Here is a 19,490-nt window from a genome sequence, read left to right on the forward strand (position 1 = left end):
TCTTGTTAAGTATCTCTCAAGATCCAGCATCATGGCTTTGCTGTCTCTGGTCTTGTATACATGTCTGACAGGTCCATATCATACTACTTACTTAGTTCTCCATTTTGAGTTAGTTGTATCAGTCTTGTACTCAGTATTATTTTCCTCTCTCTTTAGATCACTGTAATGGATGAAACGTGGACAGTCTTCAGGAGATACAGCCGCTTTCGGGAAATGCACAAAACTCTCAAGATGAAATACCCCGAGGTAAAAGACTTTGAACTAGGAATTACCACATACTACACATCCTCTCCTATTGTAGATAATAGTAATATAATTGGTACAATCTTAATGACCTCCTTCCATACCAGCTTGCAGCTTTAGAATTCCCTCCCAAAAAACTCTTTGGAAACCGAGACGAGAGAATGGTTGCTGAACGGCAGAGTCACTTGGAGGTGGGTGCTGGGCATTGACACATACTATTGCGTTTCTTAAAAGTAGTATAATTAAGTTGTAATGATTGACAGGGTTATTGAAATCTGTCAGTGACAAAAGTCTGAAGGTTTGTCATTCTCATCCATCAGTTCAGAGACCTATTTGTTCCTTGTCATACATTTAAAAGCAGTAGTCGCCAAACTGTCGATCGCAAGGCATTCCTAGTCGATCACCAAACATTTCTGTAGAAAAGCCAATGATAAAGCCTATACGCTCCAATTTTTTTTGTATTAGTCTTGCGCTGTTGGCGGTAGGTGCACTTGAATCAGAAGCCCTGCACGCCGGGTAGGCAAAGTGTTCCCATTTTGAACCATTTAATTTGTCTGAAGGGACAAACTCTGCCTACTCTGCGGACCACGAGAGCTAAATCAAGTGTGCCTACTGCGCTGGCCAATCGGATAGCTCAAAACACTGTGCCTACAGCTTCAACGACCCCACAGCAAAGTTTGATACTAGCCTACGTGAGATTTCATAACTTTTTAATACCCTGACCAAAGCGATACTGTCAAAGATGCAGCAAACAGCTGCTGTGTTTTGAGTGAGTTCATGTTTAAGGCTTTATTCAGCACTGTTTTTTATTTAACACTTTTACAAAACTAAAAAAGCGCTTCTCCATACTTCTACTCGCAACCAGCACTGCAATGAATCAGTAGCCAAGTGTATCGATAGGCTTGCCATTTTATTATTTGCAGCTCGTCGTTTTTTGTTTTGTGTATATCGACCCTTTCTATGGTCATAAGAACATGAATTTGTGCATAAGGCAGAAATAATGTAGTGCGACTTGCGTTTCGCCATTAGGTGGAAGGCTGTCCCCTCTCTCTGGTCAGTCTTATCGGAGGAAAGGAGAGAGCAGGGAACTTGAGAGGCAGACCCTCTGCTGCTCTCTCCCTCCACTGAGACTGACCATCAGATGCAGGTACCATCAGTATAGTAAAATACAAAAGTTAATTAGTTGCAAATTATTCAATTCATACTCAGCTGTGCCTTGCAAGTGATACAACAACTGATCTATTTTGTTATCAAAGCTCAAGTTTTGAAATATAATATAGTCTGAGAAGGCCAAGCATAGCCAATATGTTGTGATAATGTATTAGTGCACAAACCTCATTCCTACAGAACAGTTTTTATTAGGTTGTTACATATGCTTCCATTTTTTTTGCTCCTCCAGAAATATCTGAAAAACTTCTTCAGGGTTATGATGTCGCCCTCCTCGGGCTCTCCACTCCGCACTGATTCAGACTCTGAGGGTGGTCTGCAGCTGTCCAAGCACGCCATCTGTGACTTCTCCCCGTTCTTTAAGAAGGGCGTCTTTGACTACAGCAGCCATGGAACTGGTTGAAGACATTTTGGATGAGGACGGGTTGGAGCTAATCTGGCCCTAGATATTTTTGTGCTGTTTTGCCATTTCCTACGGTCATTGTCATGCATTGACCATTGGAGTTGACAAGACAGCACCAGCAGATCTGTGACCAGGCTACGATGGAGCAGCTTTAATCCCAAAACCAGTGTGCAGTGCCTTCCCACGTCGCAGTCTAGGTATTGACCTCAGTACAACCAAGTTATCAGAGGCACTATGGAACAGTTATCTAACTTATTACTCACCTTACTACTTTTTTTCTTCTAGCTCTCCTCCTTTCCTACTCACTCCTCCTTTCCTTCCTTTCTTGTTAGGCCAGTACATTTGGAAATGGTTCTTTTTTATGAGGACCAAACGCATGAGAAATAGTCTTATCTTATATGTCAAGTAAGTAATGTAATGTAATGACAACAGGTGTGGAATATTTGCTATTACAGTGACACAAAATGGTTCTTAAGCGGGCCTTACAGAAAGGCAATGCAACCGCTGCCAATCTAGAAGACATTGCAAAGTCCTGGCATTAGTGACTTGCTAAGTCATCTACTCTGCCCTCTTCCTGTTCACCACAGTTTACTCAGAAATAATGTTCTGAAGGGAAGCTATACAAAAAAAATAACATTTTTATGCAGCTATAATTTCGACGGCAACTCTAGTTTCTACCATTTCTGGTGAAATGCAATTGAGACTGACATGTGCTGTAACTATGGGAACTGACCATGAAGGCATTACTCTTCACTACCTGTAGTGTTGATAAGGGTGGGCTGTTTCTGTATTGTATGGGTCATGGTTTCTCAAACTTGCTTAAAGGGGATGTTCAGTATTTTATGACTTAGTGTTAGATGGTTACTCATCTGAAAAGTAGACTAACCCAACCATGGGTTACATTTCTTCTAGCCCATAGATTACTTTCAAGGTTAGAAACCAAAAAACTGAACTTCCCCTTTTAATGTTGATATCATGTCTCATTATTGTACAATGTATCAGTTGAAAATAGTCTGAGGAGAAGTACTTTTTTCACTCCCAATTTTCAGAGAAATGTTCAATTTTGTCATTTTGGTGAGCTGTCGAAGTAATAATAGTCTTTCACTTCACCTTTAATGGTAGCTACTACAGTAAAAAAAAAGTCAAGCTGATGTCACATATGGCATTTGTGCAGGTTGAATCATAGTATTCAGGATTGTGAGAATAATTGTTGAACTAAATGTGGCACGTCTCTCAAGACGTGCCACATTTCAACATTTAATTGGGTATTTTTGGGCCTAGGCAGTTGGTGTGCCTACTGGTCCTGAAAGCTGTTGCTCTCCATGTTTCTAACTGGGTAATAGAATTACACTTTTGTTGACCGCATGTCTTCAAAGTTTCACACTTAATACAATCACTGCTGCTGATTCAACACTTGACAAAACACTAACTGGACATACTGTAGGTGCTAATACTTGTGTTGTGGATGCCAAACAGTTTACTTGGGGTTAGACTTACTATGTCTTTGTAAATCTGTAACAAAATATTAATATTTCTTAAGTAATAAGGTGGTACAAATATACTACAGTTTCACATTCAATTTAGCATAGTGCAAAATCTTTAATCGCTCCCTTTGTAAAGCATATTGTATACATAATGTATATTTGAATGTTTATGTGCATAGTTTTCTACATGAAGTGCTTGTACACACGCAATGTAAACTATTGACATTGAATGTCATATAAGGGATTGTATATTATAACTGCTATAACTGATTTAGCTTTGATATCTTAATGATGTAAGAGGAGGACCAGTTGCTTTTCTGGTGTCATTTTGAGACTCCAAGTTGAGGGATTGAAAGTCAGTCATATGGAAGTACTGTAGTAGAAACTTCTTTAGTTTTATATTATTTTTTAGAACTGGAATAGAATTAGATTGATTTTCATAACTGACAGCTCATTTGTGTATTTATGTCCTGTAAAAACACGTGGCTATCTGCAAAATAATGTACACCAAGAAACTGATTAGTTGTACCAGACACATTTACAAAATCAATACATTTGATAAAACTCCTGCAAAATATTTTGCTGCGGCATTGTGTGTTTATAACATGGATGCAACTCATTAAAAAAAATATGGACAGTTTATGACCTCTTGAATATCTTACAGGAGTAATACACTTACTGGTGTAATACACAGCAAGCATATCAAACTATTTATTTTTATTTTAAATGTTTTTATTTCACCTTTATTTAACCAGGTAGGCCAGTTGAGAACAAGTTCTCATTTACAACTGCGACCTGGCCAAGATAAAGCAAAGCAGTGCGACACAAACACAGAGTTACACATTGAATAAACAAACATAGTCAATAACACAATAGAAAAAAAAATCTATATACAGTGTGTGCAAATGAGGTAAGATTAGGGAGGTAAGGCAATAAATAGGCCGTAGTGGCGAAGTAATTACAATTTAGCAATAAACACTGGAGTGATAGATGTGCAGAAGATTAATGTGCAAGTAGAGATACTGGGGTGCAAAGGAGCAAGTTTAAAAAAATAAAATAATAATAAAAAAACATTTAAATAACAATATGGAGATGAGGTAGTTGGATGGGCTATTTACAGATGGGCGATGTGCAGTGATCTGTGAGCTGCTCTGACAGCTGATGCTTAAAGTTAGTGAGGGAGATATGAGTCTACAGCTTCAGTGATTATTTTTGATTTTTTTTTTTGCAATTCATTCCAGTCATTGGCAGCAGAGAACTGGAAGGAAAGGTGGCCAAAGTAGGAAAAAGCATTTGGGGTGACCGGTGAAATATACTTGCTAGAGCGTGTGCTACGGGTGGGTGCTGCTATGGTGACCAGTGAGCTGAGATAAGGTGGGGCTTTACCTAGCAAAGACTTATTGATGACCTGGAGACAGTGGGTTTGGCGACGAATATGAAGCGAGGGCCAGCCAACGAGAGCATACAGGTCGCAGTGGTGGGTAGTATATGGGGCTTTGGTGACAAAACGGATGGCACTGTGATAGACTGCATCCAATTTGCTGAGTAGAGTGTTCGAGGCTATTTTATAAATGACAACGCCAAAGTCTAGGATCGGTAGGATAGTCACTTTTACGAGGCTATGCTTGGCAGCGTGAGTGAAGGAGGCTTTGTTGCGAAATAGGAAGCCAATTCTAGATGTAATTTTGGATTGGAGATGCTTACTGTGAGTCTGGAAGGAGAGTTTACAGTCTAACCAAACACCTAGGTGTTTGTAATTGTCCACATATTCTAAGTCAGAACCGTCCAGAATAGTGATGCTGGACGGGCGGGCAGGTGCGGGCAGCGATCGGTTGAAGAGCATGCATTTAGTTTTACTTGCATTTAAAAGCAGTTGGAGGCCACGGAAGGAGAGTTGTATGGCATAGAAGCTTGTTTGGAGGTTAGTTAACAGTATCCAAAGAGGGGCCAGACGTATACAGAATGGTGTCATCTGCGTAGAGGTGGATCAGAGAATCACCAGCAGCAAGAGCGACAAGAGTGGGCCTGAGAATTGAACCCTGTGGCACCCCCATAGAGACTGCCACAGGTCTGGACAACAGGCCCTCCGATTTGACACACTGAACTCTGTCTGAGAAGTAGTTGGTGAACTAGGCGAGGCAGTCATTTGAGAAACCAAGGCTGTTGAGTCTGCCAATAAGAATGGGGTGATTGACAGAGTCGAAAGCCTTGGCCAGGTCGTTGAAGACAGTATTGTGCAGCTGTCTTTTATCAATGGCGGTTATGATATCGTTTAGGACCTTGAGCGTGGCTGAGGTGCACCCATGACCAGCTCAGAAACCAGATTGCATAGCGGAGAAGGTACGGTGGGATTCGAAATGGTCGGTGATCTGTTTGTTAACTTGGCTTTCGAAGACCTTAGAAAGGCAGGGTAGGATATATATATATATATATATATATATATATATATATCTGTAACAGTTTGGGTCTAGAGTGTCTCCCCTTTGAAGAGGGGGATGACCGCAGCAGCTTTCCAATCTTTGGGGATCTCAGACGATACGAAAGAGGTTGAACAGGCTAGTAATAGGGGTTGCAACAATTGTGGCAGATCATTTTAGAAAGCGAGGGTCCAGATTGTCTAGCCCAGCTGATTTGTAGGGGTCCATATTTTGCAACCCTTTCAGAACATCAGCTATCTGAATTTGGGTGAAGGAGAAAAGGGGGAGGCTTGGGCAAGTTGCTGTGGGGGGTGCAGGGCTGTTGACCGGGGTAGGGGTAGCCGTAGAGATGATATTGACATTCTCAATTATCGTGGATTCATCGGTGGTGACAGTGTTTTTCCTAGCCTCAGTGCAGTGGCCAGCTGGCAGGAGGTGCTCTTATTCTCCATGGACTTTATAGTGTCCCAGAACATTTTGGAGTTTGTGCTACAGGATGCAAATTTCTGTTAGGAAAGCAAAGGCTAGCTTTTTCAAACTGCCTGTGTATATTGGTTCCAAACTTCCCTGAAAAGTTGCATATCGCGGGGGCTATTCGATGCTAATGCAGTATGTTTTTGTACAGGATGTTTTTGTGCTGGTCACTGGCAGTCAGGTCTGGAGTGAACCAAGGGCTATATCTGTTCCTGGTTCAACATTTTTTCAATGGGGCATGCTTAATTAAGATGGTGAGGAAAGCACTTTTTTAAAGAATAACCAGGCATCCTCTACTGACGGAATGAGGTCAATATCCTTCCAGGATACCCGGGCCAGGTCGAGTAGAATGGCCTGCTTGCTGAAGTGTTTTAGGGAACGTTTGACAGTGATGAGGGGTGGTCGTTTGACCGCGGACCCATTACAGATGCAGGCAATGAGGCAGTGATCGCTGAGACCCTGGTTGAAGACAGCAGAGGTGTATTTAGAGGGCAGGTTGGTCAGAATGATATCTATGAGGGTGCCCGTGTTTACAAATTTGGGGTTGTACCTGGTAGGTTCATTGATAATTTGTGTGAGATTGAGGGCATCTAGCTTAGATTGTAGGACGGCCGGGGTGTTAAGTATGTCCCAGTTTAGGTCACCTAACAGTACGAGCTCTGAAGATAGATGGGAGGCAATCAATTCACATATGGTGAACAGAGGACTGCTGGGGGCAGAAGGTGGTTATAACAAGCGGCAACGGTGAGAGACTTGTTTCTGGAAAGGTGGATTTTTAGAAGTAGAAGCTAATTGTTTTGGCTCAGACCTGGATAGTATGACAGAGCTCTACAGGCTGTCTCTAAAGTAGATTGCAACTCCACCCCCTTTGGCAGTTCTGTCTTGTTGGAAGATGTTATAGTTAGGGATGGAAATGTCAGGATTTTTGGTGGCCTTCCTAAACCATGATTCCGACACGGCTAGGACATCCGGGTTGGCAGCGTGTGCTAAAGCAGTGAAGAAAACAAACTTAGGGAGGAGGCTTCTAATGTTAACATGCATGAAACCAAGGCTTTTACAGTTACAGAAGTCAACAAATGAGAGCGCCTGGGGAATGGGAGTGGAGCTAGGTGCTGCAGGGCCTGGATTAACCTCTACATCACCAGAGGAACAGAGGAGGAGTAGGATAAGGGTACGACTAAAGGCTATTTGAACTGGTCTAGTGCGTTCGGAACAGAGAGTAAAGGGAACAGGTTTCTGGGCGCGGAAGAATAGATTCAAGGCGTAATGTACAGACAAGGGTATGGTAGGATGTGAATACAGTGGAGGAAACCTAGGCATTGAGTGACGATAAGAGAGGTTTTGTCTCTAGAGACATCATTTAGACCAGGTGAGGTCACCGCATGTGTGGGAGGTGAAACAATTCTTGCATAACTCATGTTCAAATGGGTGTAATCTTTAATACTTAGAATTATGAATTACAGTGCATTCGGAAAGTATTCAGACCCCTTGACTTCTTTTCTACATTTTATGTTACAGCCGTATTCTAAAATGGATTAAATCGTTTTCCCCTCAATCTACACAAAATACCCCATAATGACAAAGCAAAGCTAGGTTTTTAGAAATTTTAGCAAATGTATTCAAAATACAAAACTGAAATATCACATTTTACGTAAGTATTCAGACCCATTATTCAGTACTTTCTTAAAGCACCTTTGGCAGCGATTACAGTCTTGAGTCTTATTGGGTATGACGCTTCAAGCTTGGCACACCAGTATTTGGGGAGTTTCTCCCATTCTTCTCTGTAGATTCTCTCAAGCTCTGTCAAGTTGAAAGGGGAGCGTTGATGCACAGCTATTTTCAGGTCTATCAAGAGAAGTTCGATCTGGTTCAAGTCCAGGCTCTGGCTGGGCCACTCAAGGACATTCAGAGACTTGTCCCGAAGCCACTCCTGCGTTGTCTTGGCTGTGTGCTTAGGGTCTTGTCCTGCTGGAAGGTGAACCTTCACCCCAGTCTGAGGTCCTGAGTGATCTGAAGCAGGTTTTCTGTTTACAAACCTGTTTTTGCTTTGTTGTTATGGTGTGTAGATTGATGAGGGGGGAAAACGATTTAATCAATTTTAGAATAAAGCTGTAATTTAACAAAGTGGAAAAAGTCAAGAGGTCTGAATACTTTCCGAATGCACTGTAGTATTAGTACAAGAAAAGATAATTGGACGCAGCACATATCAAGTTGAAGAAATGCCACAACATTTTTGCAATTCAGCGCACAAAATCGAGTGGCAGACAAGTAGTTAGCTTGTGTATAATCTTTTCTTGTTTTCATATTCTAACATAAACCAGGGATTTCATTTATACAACAAATAACAAACTTGAAATTGACCAAGATAATAAAAAAATGACCAGGGTGGTCATGACCTTGCTGTAGAGCCCTAAGTTCAAATGGTCAAGAAATTCAGGGCCACATCTCGATGTCCTCAATAGTAGTTTCACCAATGGCTGCAGCTCTCCTTTTTGACCAATATCTCAATATGAAGATAATCGTTATCGTTCACAAGCACTCCAAAATCATCGACTAAAGCAGGCCAGCACCCTGGAGTCAACTCTTCGCTGTTGACGTCGAGACTGGTATTTTGCCTGTACTATTTAATGAAGCTGCCAGTTGAGGACTTGAGGCGTCTGTTTCTCAAACTAGACACTTTAATGTACTTGTCCTCTTGCTCAGTTGTGCACCGGGGCCTCCCACTCTTTCTATTCTGGTTAGAGACAGTTTGTGCTGTTCTGTGAAGGGAGTAGTACACAGCGTTGTACGATATCTTCAGTTTCTTGGCAATTCCTCGCATGGAATAGCCTTAATTTCTCAGAACAAGAATAGACTGACGAGTTTCAGAAGAAAGTTCTTTGTTTCTGGCCATTTTGAGCCTGTATTTGAACCCACAAATGCTGGTGCTCCAGCTACTCAACCAGTCTAAAGAAGGCCAGTTTTATTGCTTCTTTAAATCAGAACAACAGTTTTCAGCTGTGCTAACAAGGGTTTTCTAATGATCAACTAGCCTTTTAAAATGATAAACTTGGATTAGCTAACAAGGTGCCATTGGAACACAGGAGAGATAGTTGCTGATAATGGGCCTCTGTACACCTATGTAGATATTCCATAAAAAAATCTGCTGTTTCCAGCTACAATAGTCATTTATAACATTAACAATGTCTACACTGTATTTCTGATCAATTTGATGTTATTTTAATGGATAAAATGTTTAGCTTTTTTCAAAAACAAGGACATTTCTAAGTGACCCCAAACTTTTGAACGGTAGTGCATGTGAGAGTGGATTCTCGGCCCTCAATTGCATGAAAACTAAATACCGGCACAGACTGTGTGAAATTATTTAAGACAGACTCTCCAATACAACCCAACGTTGCAGAGTTATGTGCATCCTTTCAAGCACACCTTTCTCATTAACCTGTGGTGAGATATTCACAATTTTTAATGAACAAATAAGGTTTAATATGTAAGATGGTTAAATGAAGAGAAATTATTGATTATTATTTGTGCCCTGGTCCTATAAGAGCTCTTTGTCACAATCCGACTCGTGGGAAGTGACAAACTCACACTCATTCTTATGTTTAAATGTATATTCTGTGGCAGGCTTAAAATGATTTCAAAAAACATTTGAGTGCGCTCTGACCCCGGTGCTAGAGGAGGTACGCAGCTGGAGGTTGAATGTTTGAAGGGGTACGGGCAAGACTATAAAAAGTTTGGGAACCACTGGACTTAAGCAACACACACTTTCCAACGGGCTATGGGAGGTTGTTGGCCTATTTTCCAAATGTATTTGTTCTGCTTTGTACATTCATATTGGTTCCACTCTTTGTGGTGGGGTGGGTTGGGACCTCCTTTGCAGATATGTCACTCTTAGACCTGCTGTTAGTTGCCTATTGCAGTAGTATGTACCGGAGTCTGGGCTTTCCCTCCACCTATAACCAATGCCTTTGTCTGTTGTTGGATCAGTAATGTGTTTGACATAGACTTCATCTTGAACAGTAGGAATGTCTACCTTTTTTCCACTTATTTCTCTGCTCCGTGTTACCTTACTCCCCACAGGGTGATTACAAGCTCAGGGTAGCTGCATTCCTCTCAGGCACTGTCCTCTTGCTTGATTAATCTCTGTCATAAGGAACATAAATTAAGAATAATTTCTGTATCTCGAGTCTAGATCTGAGGATACAACAATAGATTGTGGACAATTGTGTAGTTTACTCCAAATACTGAGCTAATGATAACACCACAGCTTAATACTTTCACGCACTACAATGTCAAAGAAGGACATGGCTTCTGAACATAATTCAAAATGTACTTCCCAGATTAGGCATTGCAAAAATACCCAAGGACAAGAAAGTTTAGATTTTTTTAAAAAAACTACATTACCTCTTGGATAACTTTGAAATTCACAAAGGATGTTGGTGAAAAAATATATATTGACACCTTTGTTTTCTCAATGACATTCAATTCAGCATTGAAAAAAGTTGCAAGTTTGTTTGTTCCACCTGAGTGAGTCTGGCGACAAGTCAGAGACGACCATGACACACCATATGCGTTTCATGGATCCTTTGTCTTCTAATGCCTCAACAATCAAAAATATACACTGCTCAAAAAAATAAAGGGAACACTTAAACAACACAATGTAACTCCAAGTCAATCACACTTCTGTGAAATCAAACTGTCCACTTAGGAAGCAACACTGATTGACAATAAATTTCACATGCTGTTGTGCAAATGCAATAGACAACAGGTGGAAATTATAGGCAATTAGCAAGACACCCCCAATAAAGGAGTGGTTCTGCAGGTGGGGACCACAGACCACTTCTCAGTTCCTATGCTTCCTGGCTGATGTTTTGGTCACTTGAATGCTGGCGGTGCTTTCACTCTAGTGGTAGCATGAGATGGAGTCTACAACCCACACAAGTGGCTCAGGTAGTGCAGCTCATCCAGGATGGCACATCAATGCGAGCGGTGGCAAGAAGGTTTGCTGTGTCTGTCAGCGTAGTGTCCAGAGCATGGAGGCGCTACCAGGAGACAGGCCAGTACATCAGGAGACGTGGAGGAGGCCGTAGGAGGGCAACAACCCAGCAGCAGGACCGCTACATCCGCCTTTGTGCAAGAAGGAGCAGGAGAAGCACTGCCAGAGCCCTGCAAAATGACCTCCTGCAGGCCACAAATGTCCATGTGTCTGCTCAAACAGTCAGAAACAGACTCCATGAGGGTGGTATGAGGGCCCGACCTCCACAGGTGGGGGTTGTGCTTACAGCCCAACACCGTGCAGGACGTTTGGCATTTGCCAGAGAACACCAAGATTGGCAAATTCGCCACTGGTGCCCTGTGCTCTTCACAGATGAAAGCAGGTTCACACTGAGCACGTGACAGAAGTGACAGAGTCTGGAGACGCCGTGGAGAACGTTCTGCTGCCTGCAACATCCTCCAGCATGACCGGTTTGGCGGTGGGTCAGTCATGGTGTGGGGTGGCATTTCTTTGGGGGCCGCACAGCCCTCCATGTGCTCGCCAGAGGTAGCCTGACTGCCATTAGGTACCAAGATGAGATCCTCAGACCCCTTGTGAGACCATATGCTGGTGCGGTTGGCTCTGGGTTCCTCCTAATGCAAGACAATGCTAAACCTCATGTGGCTGGAGTGTGTCAGCAGTTCCTGCAAGAGGAAGGCATTGATGCTATGGACTGGCCCGCCCGTTCCCCAGACCTGAATCCAATTGAGCACATCTGGGACATCATGTCTCGCTCCATCCACCAACGCCACGTTGCACCACAGACTGTCCAGGAGTTGGCGGATGCTTTAGTCCAGGTCTGGGAAGAGATCCGTCAGGAGACCATCCGTCACCTCATCAGGAGCATGCCCAGGCGTTGTAGGGAGCTCATACAGGCACGTGGAGGCCACACACACTACTGAGCCTCATTTTGACTTGTTTTAAGGACATTACATCAAAGTTGGATCAGCCTGTAGTGTGGTTTTCCACTTTAATTTTGAGTGTGACTCCAAATCCAGACCTCCATGGGTTGATAAATTGGATTTCCATTGATCATTTGTGTGATTTTGTTGTCAGCACATTCAACTATGTAAAGAAAAAAGTATTTAATAAGATTTTCAGTACTCCAGCACCCTACCATTGCGAGGACAACACTGAGACTTTTTCAAAAATGTTTTATGAGATTGGAGAACACATTGGGAGGGATCTTAGACCATTCATGCATAAAGAATCTTTCCAGATCCTTGGTATCAATCGTCTGTGCTTATGGACTGCCCTCTTCAATTCAAACCAGTGGTTCCCAAACTTTTTATAGTCCCGTACCCCTTCAAACATTCAACCTCCAGCTGCGTACCCCCTCTAGCACCAGGGTCAGCACACTCTCAAATGTTTTTTGCCATCATTGTAAGCTACACTATACAATACATTTATTAAACATAAGAATGAGTGTTTTTGTCACAACCTCTTATAGGACCAGGGCACAAATGATAATATAATAATCAATAATTTTGCTCTATTTAGCCATCTTACATATAAAACCTTAAATATTCATTCAAAAATTGTGAATAACTCACCACAGGTTGAGAAGGGTGTGCTTGAAAGGATGAACATACCTCTGCAACGTTGTGTTGCATTGGAGAGAGTCTTAAATCATTTTCCACACACAGTCTGTGCCTGTATTTAGTTTATGCTATTGAGGGGTGAGAATCCACTCTCATAGGTACATGGTTGCAAAGGGCATCAGTGTCTTAGCGCGATTTGCCAAGGCAAGAAACTGAGCGTAGCCCTATCCCGAAATCTGGCAGTGGCTTCAATTCAATTTTCACAGAACCGCTTGTTGCAATTTCGATGAAGCTCTCTTGTTCAGATAACAGTAAGTGGACTGGAGGCAGGGCATGAAAGGGATAACGAATCCAGTTGTTTGTGTCGTCCGTTTCGGCAAAGTACCTGCGTAGTTGCGCACCCAGCTCACACCGGTGCACTATCATATTTGACATTGTCCGCCAGCTTGAGTTCATTTGCACACAAAAAAAATCATACAATGATGGAAATACCTGTGTGTTGTCCTTTGTTAATGCAGACAGAGAAGAGCTCCAACTTGTTAATCAAAGCCTCAATTTTGTCCTGCACATTGAATATAGTTGCGGAAAATCCCTGTAATCCTAGATTGATCATTCAGGCGAGGAAATAACATCACCCAGATAGGCCAGTCATGTGAGAAACTCGTTATTGTGCCTGCGGTCAAACAAGTGAAAATTATGGTCAGTAAAGAAAACTTTAAGCTCGTCTCTCAATTCAAAACAACGTGTCAATACTTTGCCCCTTGATAACCAGCTCACTTCTGTATGTTGTAAAAGCGTTACATGGTCGCTGCCCATATCATTGCATAATGCAGAAAATACACATGTTCAAGAAAATAACAATTTTCACTGTACTGTCCAAAACGTCTTTCAAGCTGTCAGGCATTCCTTTGGCAGCAAGAGCCTCTCGGTGGATGCTGCAGTGTAACCAAGTGGCATCGGGAGCAACTGCTTGCATGCGCGTTACCACTCCACTATGTCTCCCTGGCTTTTGCACCATCAGTACAGATACCAACACGTCTTGACCACCAAAGTCCATTTGATGTCACAAAGCTGTCCAGTTACAGTACTTTAAAAATATCCTCTCATGTTGTCCTGGTTTCCAGAAGAGGATGTCTTCCTTAATTCACCCCCCATAAATGTAACGGACATATACCAGGAGCTGTGCCAGGCCCGCCACGTCTGTTGACTCATCCAGCTGTAACACATAATTCACTGGCTTGTAGGCGAAGCAGTAATTGTTTCAAAACATCTCCTGCCATATCACTGATGTGTCGTGAAACAGTGTTGTTTGATGAAGGCATCTGTATAGTTTTTTTGGGCCTATTGTCCCAGCCATATCCGTGGCAGTAGGTGTTACGTTCATGTTTTAAGTATGCCTATATTTCTGTTATTACGGGGCAATCACTCAGTCAAGAGTGCGCCTGCGCAGGACGTCTGTTCGTTGATGGACCTAGCCTGGAGTGCAATGGCTACCTTGTAGTGTGTTCATACGGTATAGGAAACTTTGTTAAACTGGAACCTTGTCGTTGTGTCATTTCGAGTTAACATTGGTAGCAGAGGATGGCTAATAACTACAATGTGCCACCTCGCTTCGACGAGAAGAGGTCGTAAGAAAGTTGGAAAAATTAACTTGGAATCTAGACACGGGTTACTAATCTGGACGCGAAAAAGCAAGCACTTGCGGTGGTATTATCACTCGAGGGAAGAGCGAGAGATACAGCACTGGAAATATCCGTTGAGGATTTGAACAATGATCATGGTATGGGAACTTTGATCAGAGCACTGGATTCTGTATTTCTTAAAGAAGAGAAAGACCGTGCCTATGAGGCATATTCAAACTGACAGTGTTACGAGAGATATTTTGGTTGCAATGACGGACTACATCATTGATTTCGAACAGAGGTTCAATAGGATGCGCAAGTACGACATGGTTCTCCCGGATGCAGTGTTAGCTTTCAAGTTGCTAGATACTGCCTGTCTGGATGGTAGGGAGAAACAGTTGGCTTTGACTGCTTGTACTGTACTGACTTTTGCATCAATGAAGTCGGCACGAAAAATACTTTTTGGTGAAAAGACGTCTGTCGCGCCGTTGACAGATGGAATGCAAGTGAGTGACGGAGCATATTACACTGAGCAGCAGAGAAAAGGCGCCAAAAAGTCAACCAGAAGAGGGCGCCATTTCCCGGCACAAATCCACTGGACAAATATGGAAGGAGATCAAAATGTGCTGTTTGTCAAAGCACTTACCATTGGGTTAAAGACTGTCCTCATAAAAATGAACAAGTTAAACTAACAGAGAAAATGTAAACACAGATATAGAGCAGTGTAACATTACACTGTTTTCAAATGAATCTGCTTCTGATAGAGATTTGTATAGTTGAATCCTTAGGATCTGCTGTGATTGATACTGCATGTACACGCACAGTGTGTGGTACAAAATGGCTTGATAGCTATGTCAGTGAACTAAATATGAAAGAAGTACAAAATATGATTGACACACCAAGCAACAGAGCTTTCACATTTGGAGATGGGAGAATTGTCCATTCTACCAAGCGAGTTAAGATACCAGCAAAAATTGGTCAGATTAAGTGTCACATTGAAACAGAGGTGGTCCCTGCAGATATCCCCTTACTATTAAGCAAAGCTTCCCTCAAGAAGGCAGGGGCTGTACTAGACATAGAAAATGACAAGGCAGTGATGTTTAAACAACCAGTGACTCTTGAACTTACTACCTCAGGCCACTATTGTGTAAACATTTTAGACAAAGATATCACACAGAGTCCATGCAAAAATGAGATTCTGACGGACACAGAGCACATGGAGATTCTGACAGTCACAGAGAACATGAACACAAAAGAAAAACAAAGTATTGTTAAAGCTTCACAAACAGTTTGGACATGCTACAGTTGACAGACTTCAGAAGTTACTCAGCAGTTCAGGGAATAATGATGATAAGAGTATTTCCATTCTACAGCAGATAGTTAACCGTTGTGAGATATGTCAAAAATACAGTAAACCTAAGCCCAAACCAGCTGTTGGTTTGCCACTAGCTTCCAAATACAATGAAACAGTGGCTGTAGATCTACATGAGTTAGCACCAAGTGTGTGTGGTACCTTCACATAATCGACCACTTCACACGCTTCAGCGCTGGAAGCATTGTGAATACAAAGAAACCCAGTGACATCGTCAAGCACTTCATTCATTCCTGGGTAAGTGTGCATGGCCCTCCCCAGAAATTGTACAGTGACAATGGAGGAGAATTCAATAATAATGAAATAAGAGAAATGGCAGAGAACTTCAACATGGAAGTAAAGACAACTGCTGCATACAGTCCATGGAGCAATGGACTTCTGGAGAGACATAATCAAACACTCACAGAGATCATGCTGAAAGTGAAGCAAGACAATGGATGTGACTGGAACACAGCCCTAGATTGGGCTTTGATGGCAAAAAACTCAATGCACAATGTTCATGGTTACAGCCCATACCAACTAGTGTTGGTGCAGAACCCTAATCTTCCCTCTGTACTGGTTGACAAGCCACCAGCACTAGAAGGGGCCAGTGTGAGTGCATGGGTGGGACAGCACCTGTCAGCACTACATGCAGCGAGAAAAGCATTCACTGAAGCAGAGTGCTCAGAAAGAATTCGCAGGGCTCTGCGTAAACAGCTACGACCCACCGACGAGAAGTACGAAACTGGAAACAAAGTGTACTACAAACGAGTTGACTGTCAAGAGTGGAAGGGACCGGGAGTAGTCATTGGCCAAGATGGTGTGGTGATATTTGTGAGGCACGGAGGCATCATTGCCAGGGTGCATCACTCAAGATTGCGGAAAGTAAATGATCAACAAGATAGAGGGGCTGTTGCTGAGAATCATCCTAATGAAAAGGAGACAGTAACAGACACAAACCTACCAGATGTCACATCCAATGATATGGACACAAACTGACACAGGAAACGGAGCAGAGACCTTCAACCATGACACAGGTAATACTGTTGAGGGTTCAAATGAGGAAAACATCCAACAACAGCCACATGTGTTAAGACAACATGGATGTTCCAATCTGAAAACTGGACTAACTTAAATACATGGACAGAGAAAGTGGTATTCCACATACAGCAACCGTCATTGGACGAGCAGGAAAAGCCAAAGGAAAACACCAGAACTGGTACAACTTGCAGTACTCTGAACCAGTTACACTTTCTGGTACAACAGGGTCAGCTGACCTGTCACTTGTAGATTCTCAGAATTGAACCAATGGAAAATTGAGAAAAACAGAATGATGATGTACTTGAAACAAAGGACGTGTCATTTGACTCAGCTAAGCTAGATGAGCTCAGTAATTGGAGGAAAAATGGAGTGTTTGAGGAAGTTAAAGACATTGGCCAAAAATGTGTCTCAACAAGGTGGGTGTGTACCCATAACTGGAATAGTGTCTAAAGCACGTCTAGTGGCTAGAGGTTTTGAGGAGCTGGGTGCTAAACAACTCCCAAAAGACTCACCAACATGCGCCTCAGAGTCACTCAGATTGCTGATGTCAGTGATCTGCCAGAAAAAAATGGAAACTTCATTCCATAGACATCAAATCTGCATTTTTGCAGGGAACAGAGCTGTCAAGGGACATTCACATCCAACCTCCGCCTGAAGCTAAGAGCGAAGGAACACTTTAAACTAAAAAACTGTGTGTATGGATTAGCAGATGCATCACTCTACTGCTACAACAAAGTCAAGGCAACAATGCTGAATACAGGTGGAAAACTGTCACAAGTGGATCCTGCAGTCTTCTATTGGCTTGATCAAGACTACAATGTGACTGGAGTGCTTGCCTGTCATGTTGATGACTTCATCTGGGGTGGCTCACAGACCTTTGCTACAACTGTGATTCCAAACCTCAAATCTGTTTTCCAGGTCGGCTGTGAGGAGCATGATCATTTTTGTTATGTTGGCATAGAGTTTATTACAGTTGATGGAACAATACTGATGCAACAGGAGAGCTATATCAAGAATCTTCAACCCATTCACATGGATTCTTCAAGAGCCGTACAAAGGAATTCCCCTCTATGTGGAATTGAAGTCAAAGATAGGACAAATTTTATGGGTTGCTAGACAGAGTAGACCTGATGTAATGTTTGATGGTTGCAACTTGGCATCTAACACAAAACACGCCAATGTACAAACCATTCATGAGGCAAACAAAGTTGTTCGTAAACTGAAATCACAACAAGTGGCTTTAAAGTTTCAGCATGTTGGAAAAGATGACTCTTTGAAACTAGTTGTCTTCAGTGATGCTTCGCTAGGGAACCTTACAGATGGAGGCACACAAGGTGGACATCTAATCGTGTTAATGGGTGAAGGAGGAAGATTCACACTTATCTGTTGGCAGTCAAAAAGGATCAGAAGAGTTGTCCGAAGCACACTTGCTGGAGAAACACTTGCTCTTGCGGATGGAATTGACAATGCGATCTTTCTTGCAACTCTGTTCTCAGAGCTTACCACTGGTGAGACAAAACGGCACGTTCTACCTGTAGTTTGTGTCACTGACAACTACTCATTAGTTGATGCTGTGAAGTCAACCAAGTCTGTCACAGAGAAAAGACTTCGTCTTGAGATTAGCAGCATCAAGGAATTTATTCAAGCACAGAGAATCCAGCGGATTCTGTGGTCGACCACAAAGGAACAGCTTGCTGACTGTCTGACTAAAAAAGGAGCATCCGGTCTTGTGCTCCTACATGCTTGAGTAATACAAATAAAAACTGTCACACAACCCATTTGTAATGGGGAACTTGAATAATACTTGGACATTGAATTATGTTGTTGATGTTTAATTTGTCTTTAAAGAAAAGGGGGAGATTGTTAAGTTCATGTTTTAAGTATCCCCTATATTTCTGTTATTACGGGGCTGTCTCTCAGTCAAGAGTGTGCCTGCGCAGGACGCCTGTTCGTTGATGGACCTAGCCGAGAGTGCAATGGCTACCTTGTAGTGTGTTCATACGGTATAGTAAACTTTGTTAAACTGGAACCTTGTCATTTCGAGTTAACAGTAGGAAGAATGAAGTCCTCCACAATAGTATGGGGCTTGCCTGTCCTAGCCACTCGGTAGCTCACCATATAAGACGCTTCTAGCCCCTTCTTATTAATGTTCTGTTGCTTTTATACATGTCTTACTACTCAAAAGTTCTCTTTATCGCTCAAACTCCTGTGGCTTATTTTTCAAATTGTCATGTTTTGTTTCTAAATGTCTGCGGAAGAGTGAAGGTTTCCCACAAGAGAGTAACGATTAATCTGATTGGATGTTAATTATTTGGCTCCTGAGTGGTGCAGCAGTCTAAGGCACTGCATCTCAGTACAAGAGGCGTCACTACAGTCCCTGGTTCAAATCCAGGCTGCGTCCCATAGGGCGGCGCACAATTGGCCCAGCGTCGTCCGGGGTAGGCCGTCGTAGGCTGTCATTGTAAATAAGAATTTGTTCTTAACTGACTTGCCTAGTTAAATATTTGACTAGGCTACCTGTATTGTAGTGTTGTTATTTTGCTGAACACTAGATGGTTTAATTGTATTTGTGGCAGTGAAAGAGGCTACTCAGGCGAGGGGAAAAAAAACACCGAAATGTATACCCCCGTTGGAAAATATAAATGTACCGTTTGAAAATGGGAAGAATTAAAAATATTTTTTTGTATACATTTATTTGGAGTATCCGACAGC

General features: G+C 42.4%; 1 protein-coding gene across 6 annotated transcripts in view; it reads left to right on the forward strand.

Moving 5' to 3' along the window:
* The window catches only part of LOC115178768 (kinesin-like protein KIF16B), a 28,941-nt gene extending 25,004 nt beyond the window's left edge, over positions 1–3,937 (forward strand). For all 6 annotated transcript variants that reach the window (XM_029740066.1, XM_029740067.1, XM_029740068.1 and 3 more), the window contains 3 exons: positions 157–246; positions 351–434; positions 1,643–3,937. In XM_029740066.1, coding sequence (XP_029595926.1) covers positions 157–246; positions 351–434; positions 1,643–1,813 — 345 coding nt within the window. In that variant the 3' untranslated portion in view covers positions 1,814–3,937. The remainder of the gene's footprint in view (positions 1–156; positions 247–350; positions 435–1,642) is intronic.
* Positions 3,938–19,490: the final 15,553 nt, after the last annotated feature.

Source organism: Salmo trutta, chromosome 38, assembly GCF_901001165.1.
Source record: "Salmo trutta chromosome 38, fSalTru1.1, whole genome shotgun sequence".
In the NCBI taxonomy this organism is placed as follows: Eukaryota; Metazoa; Chordata; class Actinopteri; order Salmoniformes; family Salmonidae; genus Salmo; species Salmo trutta.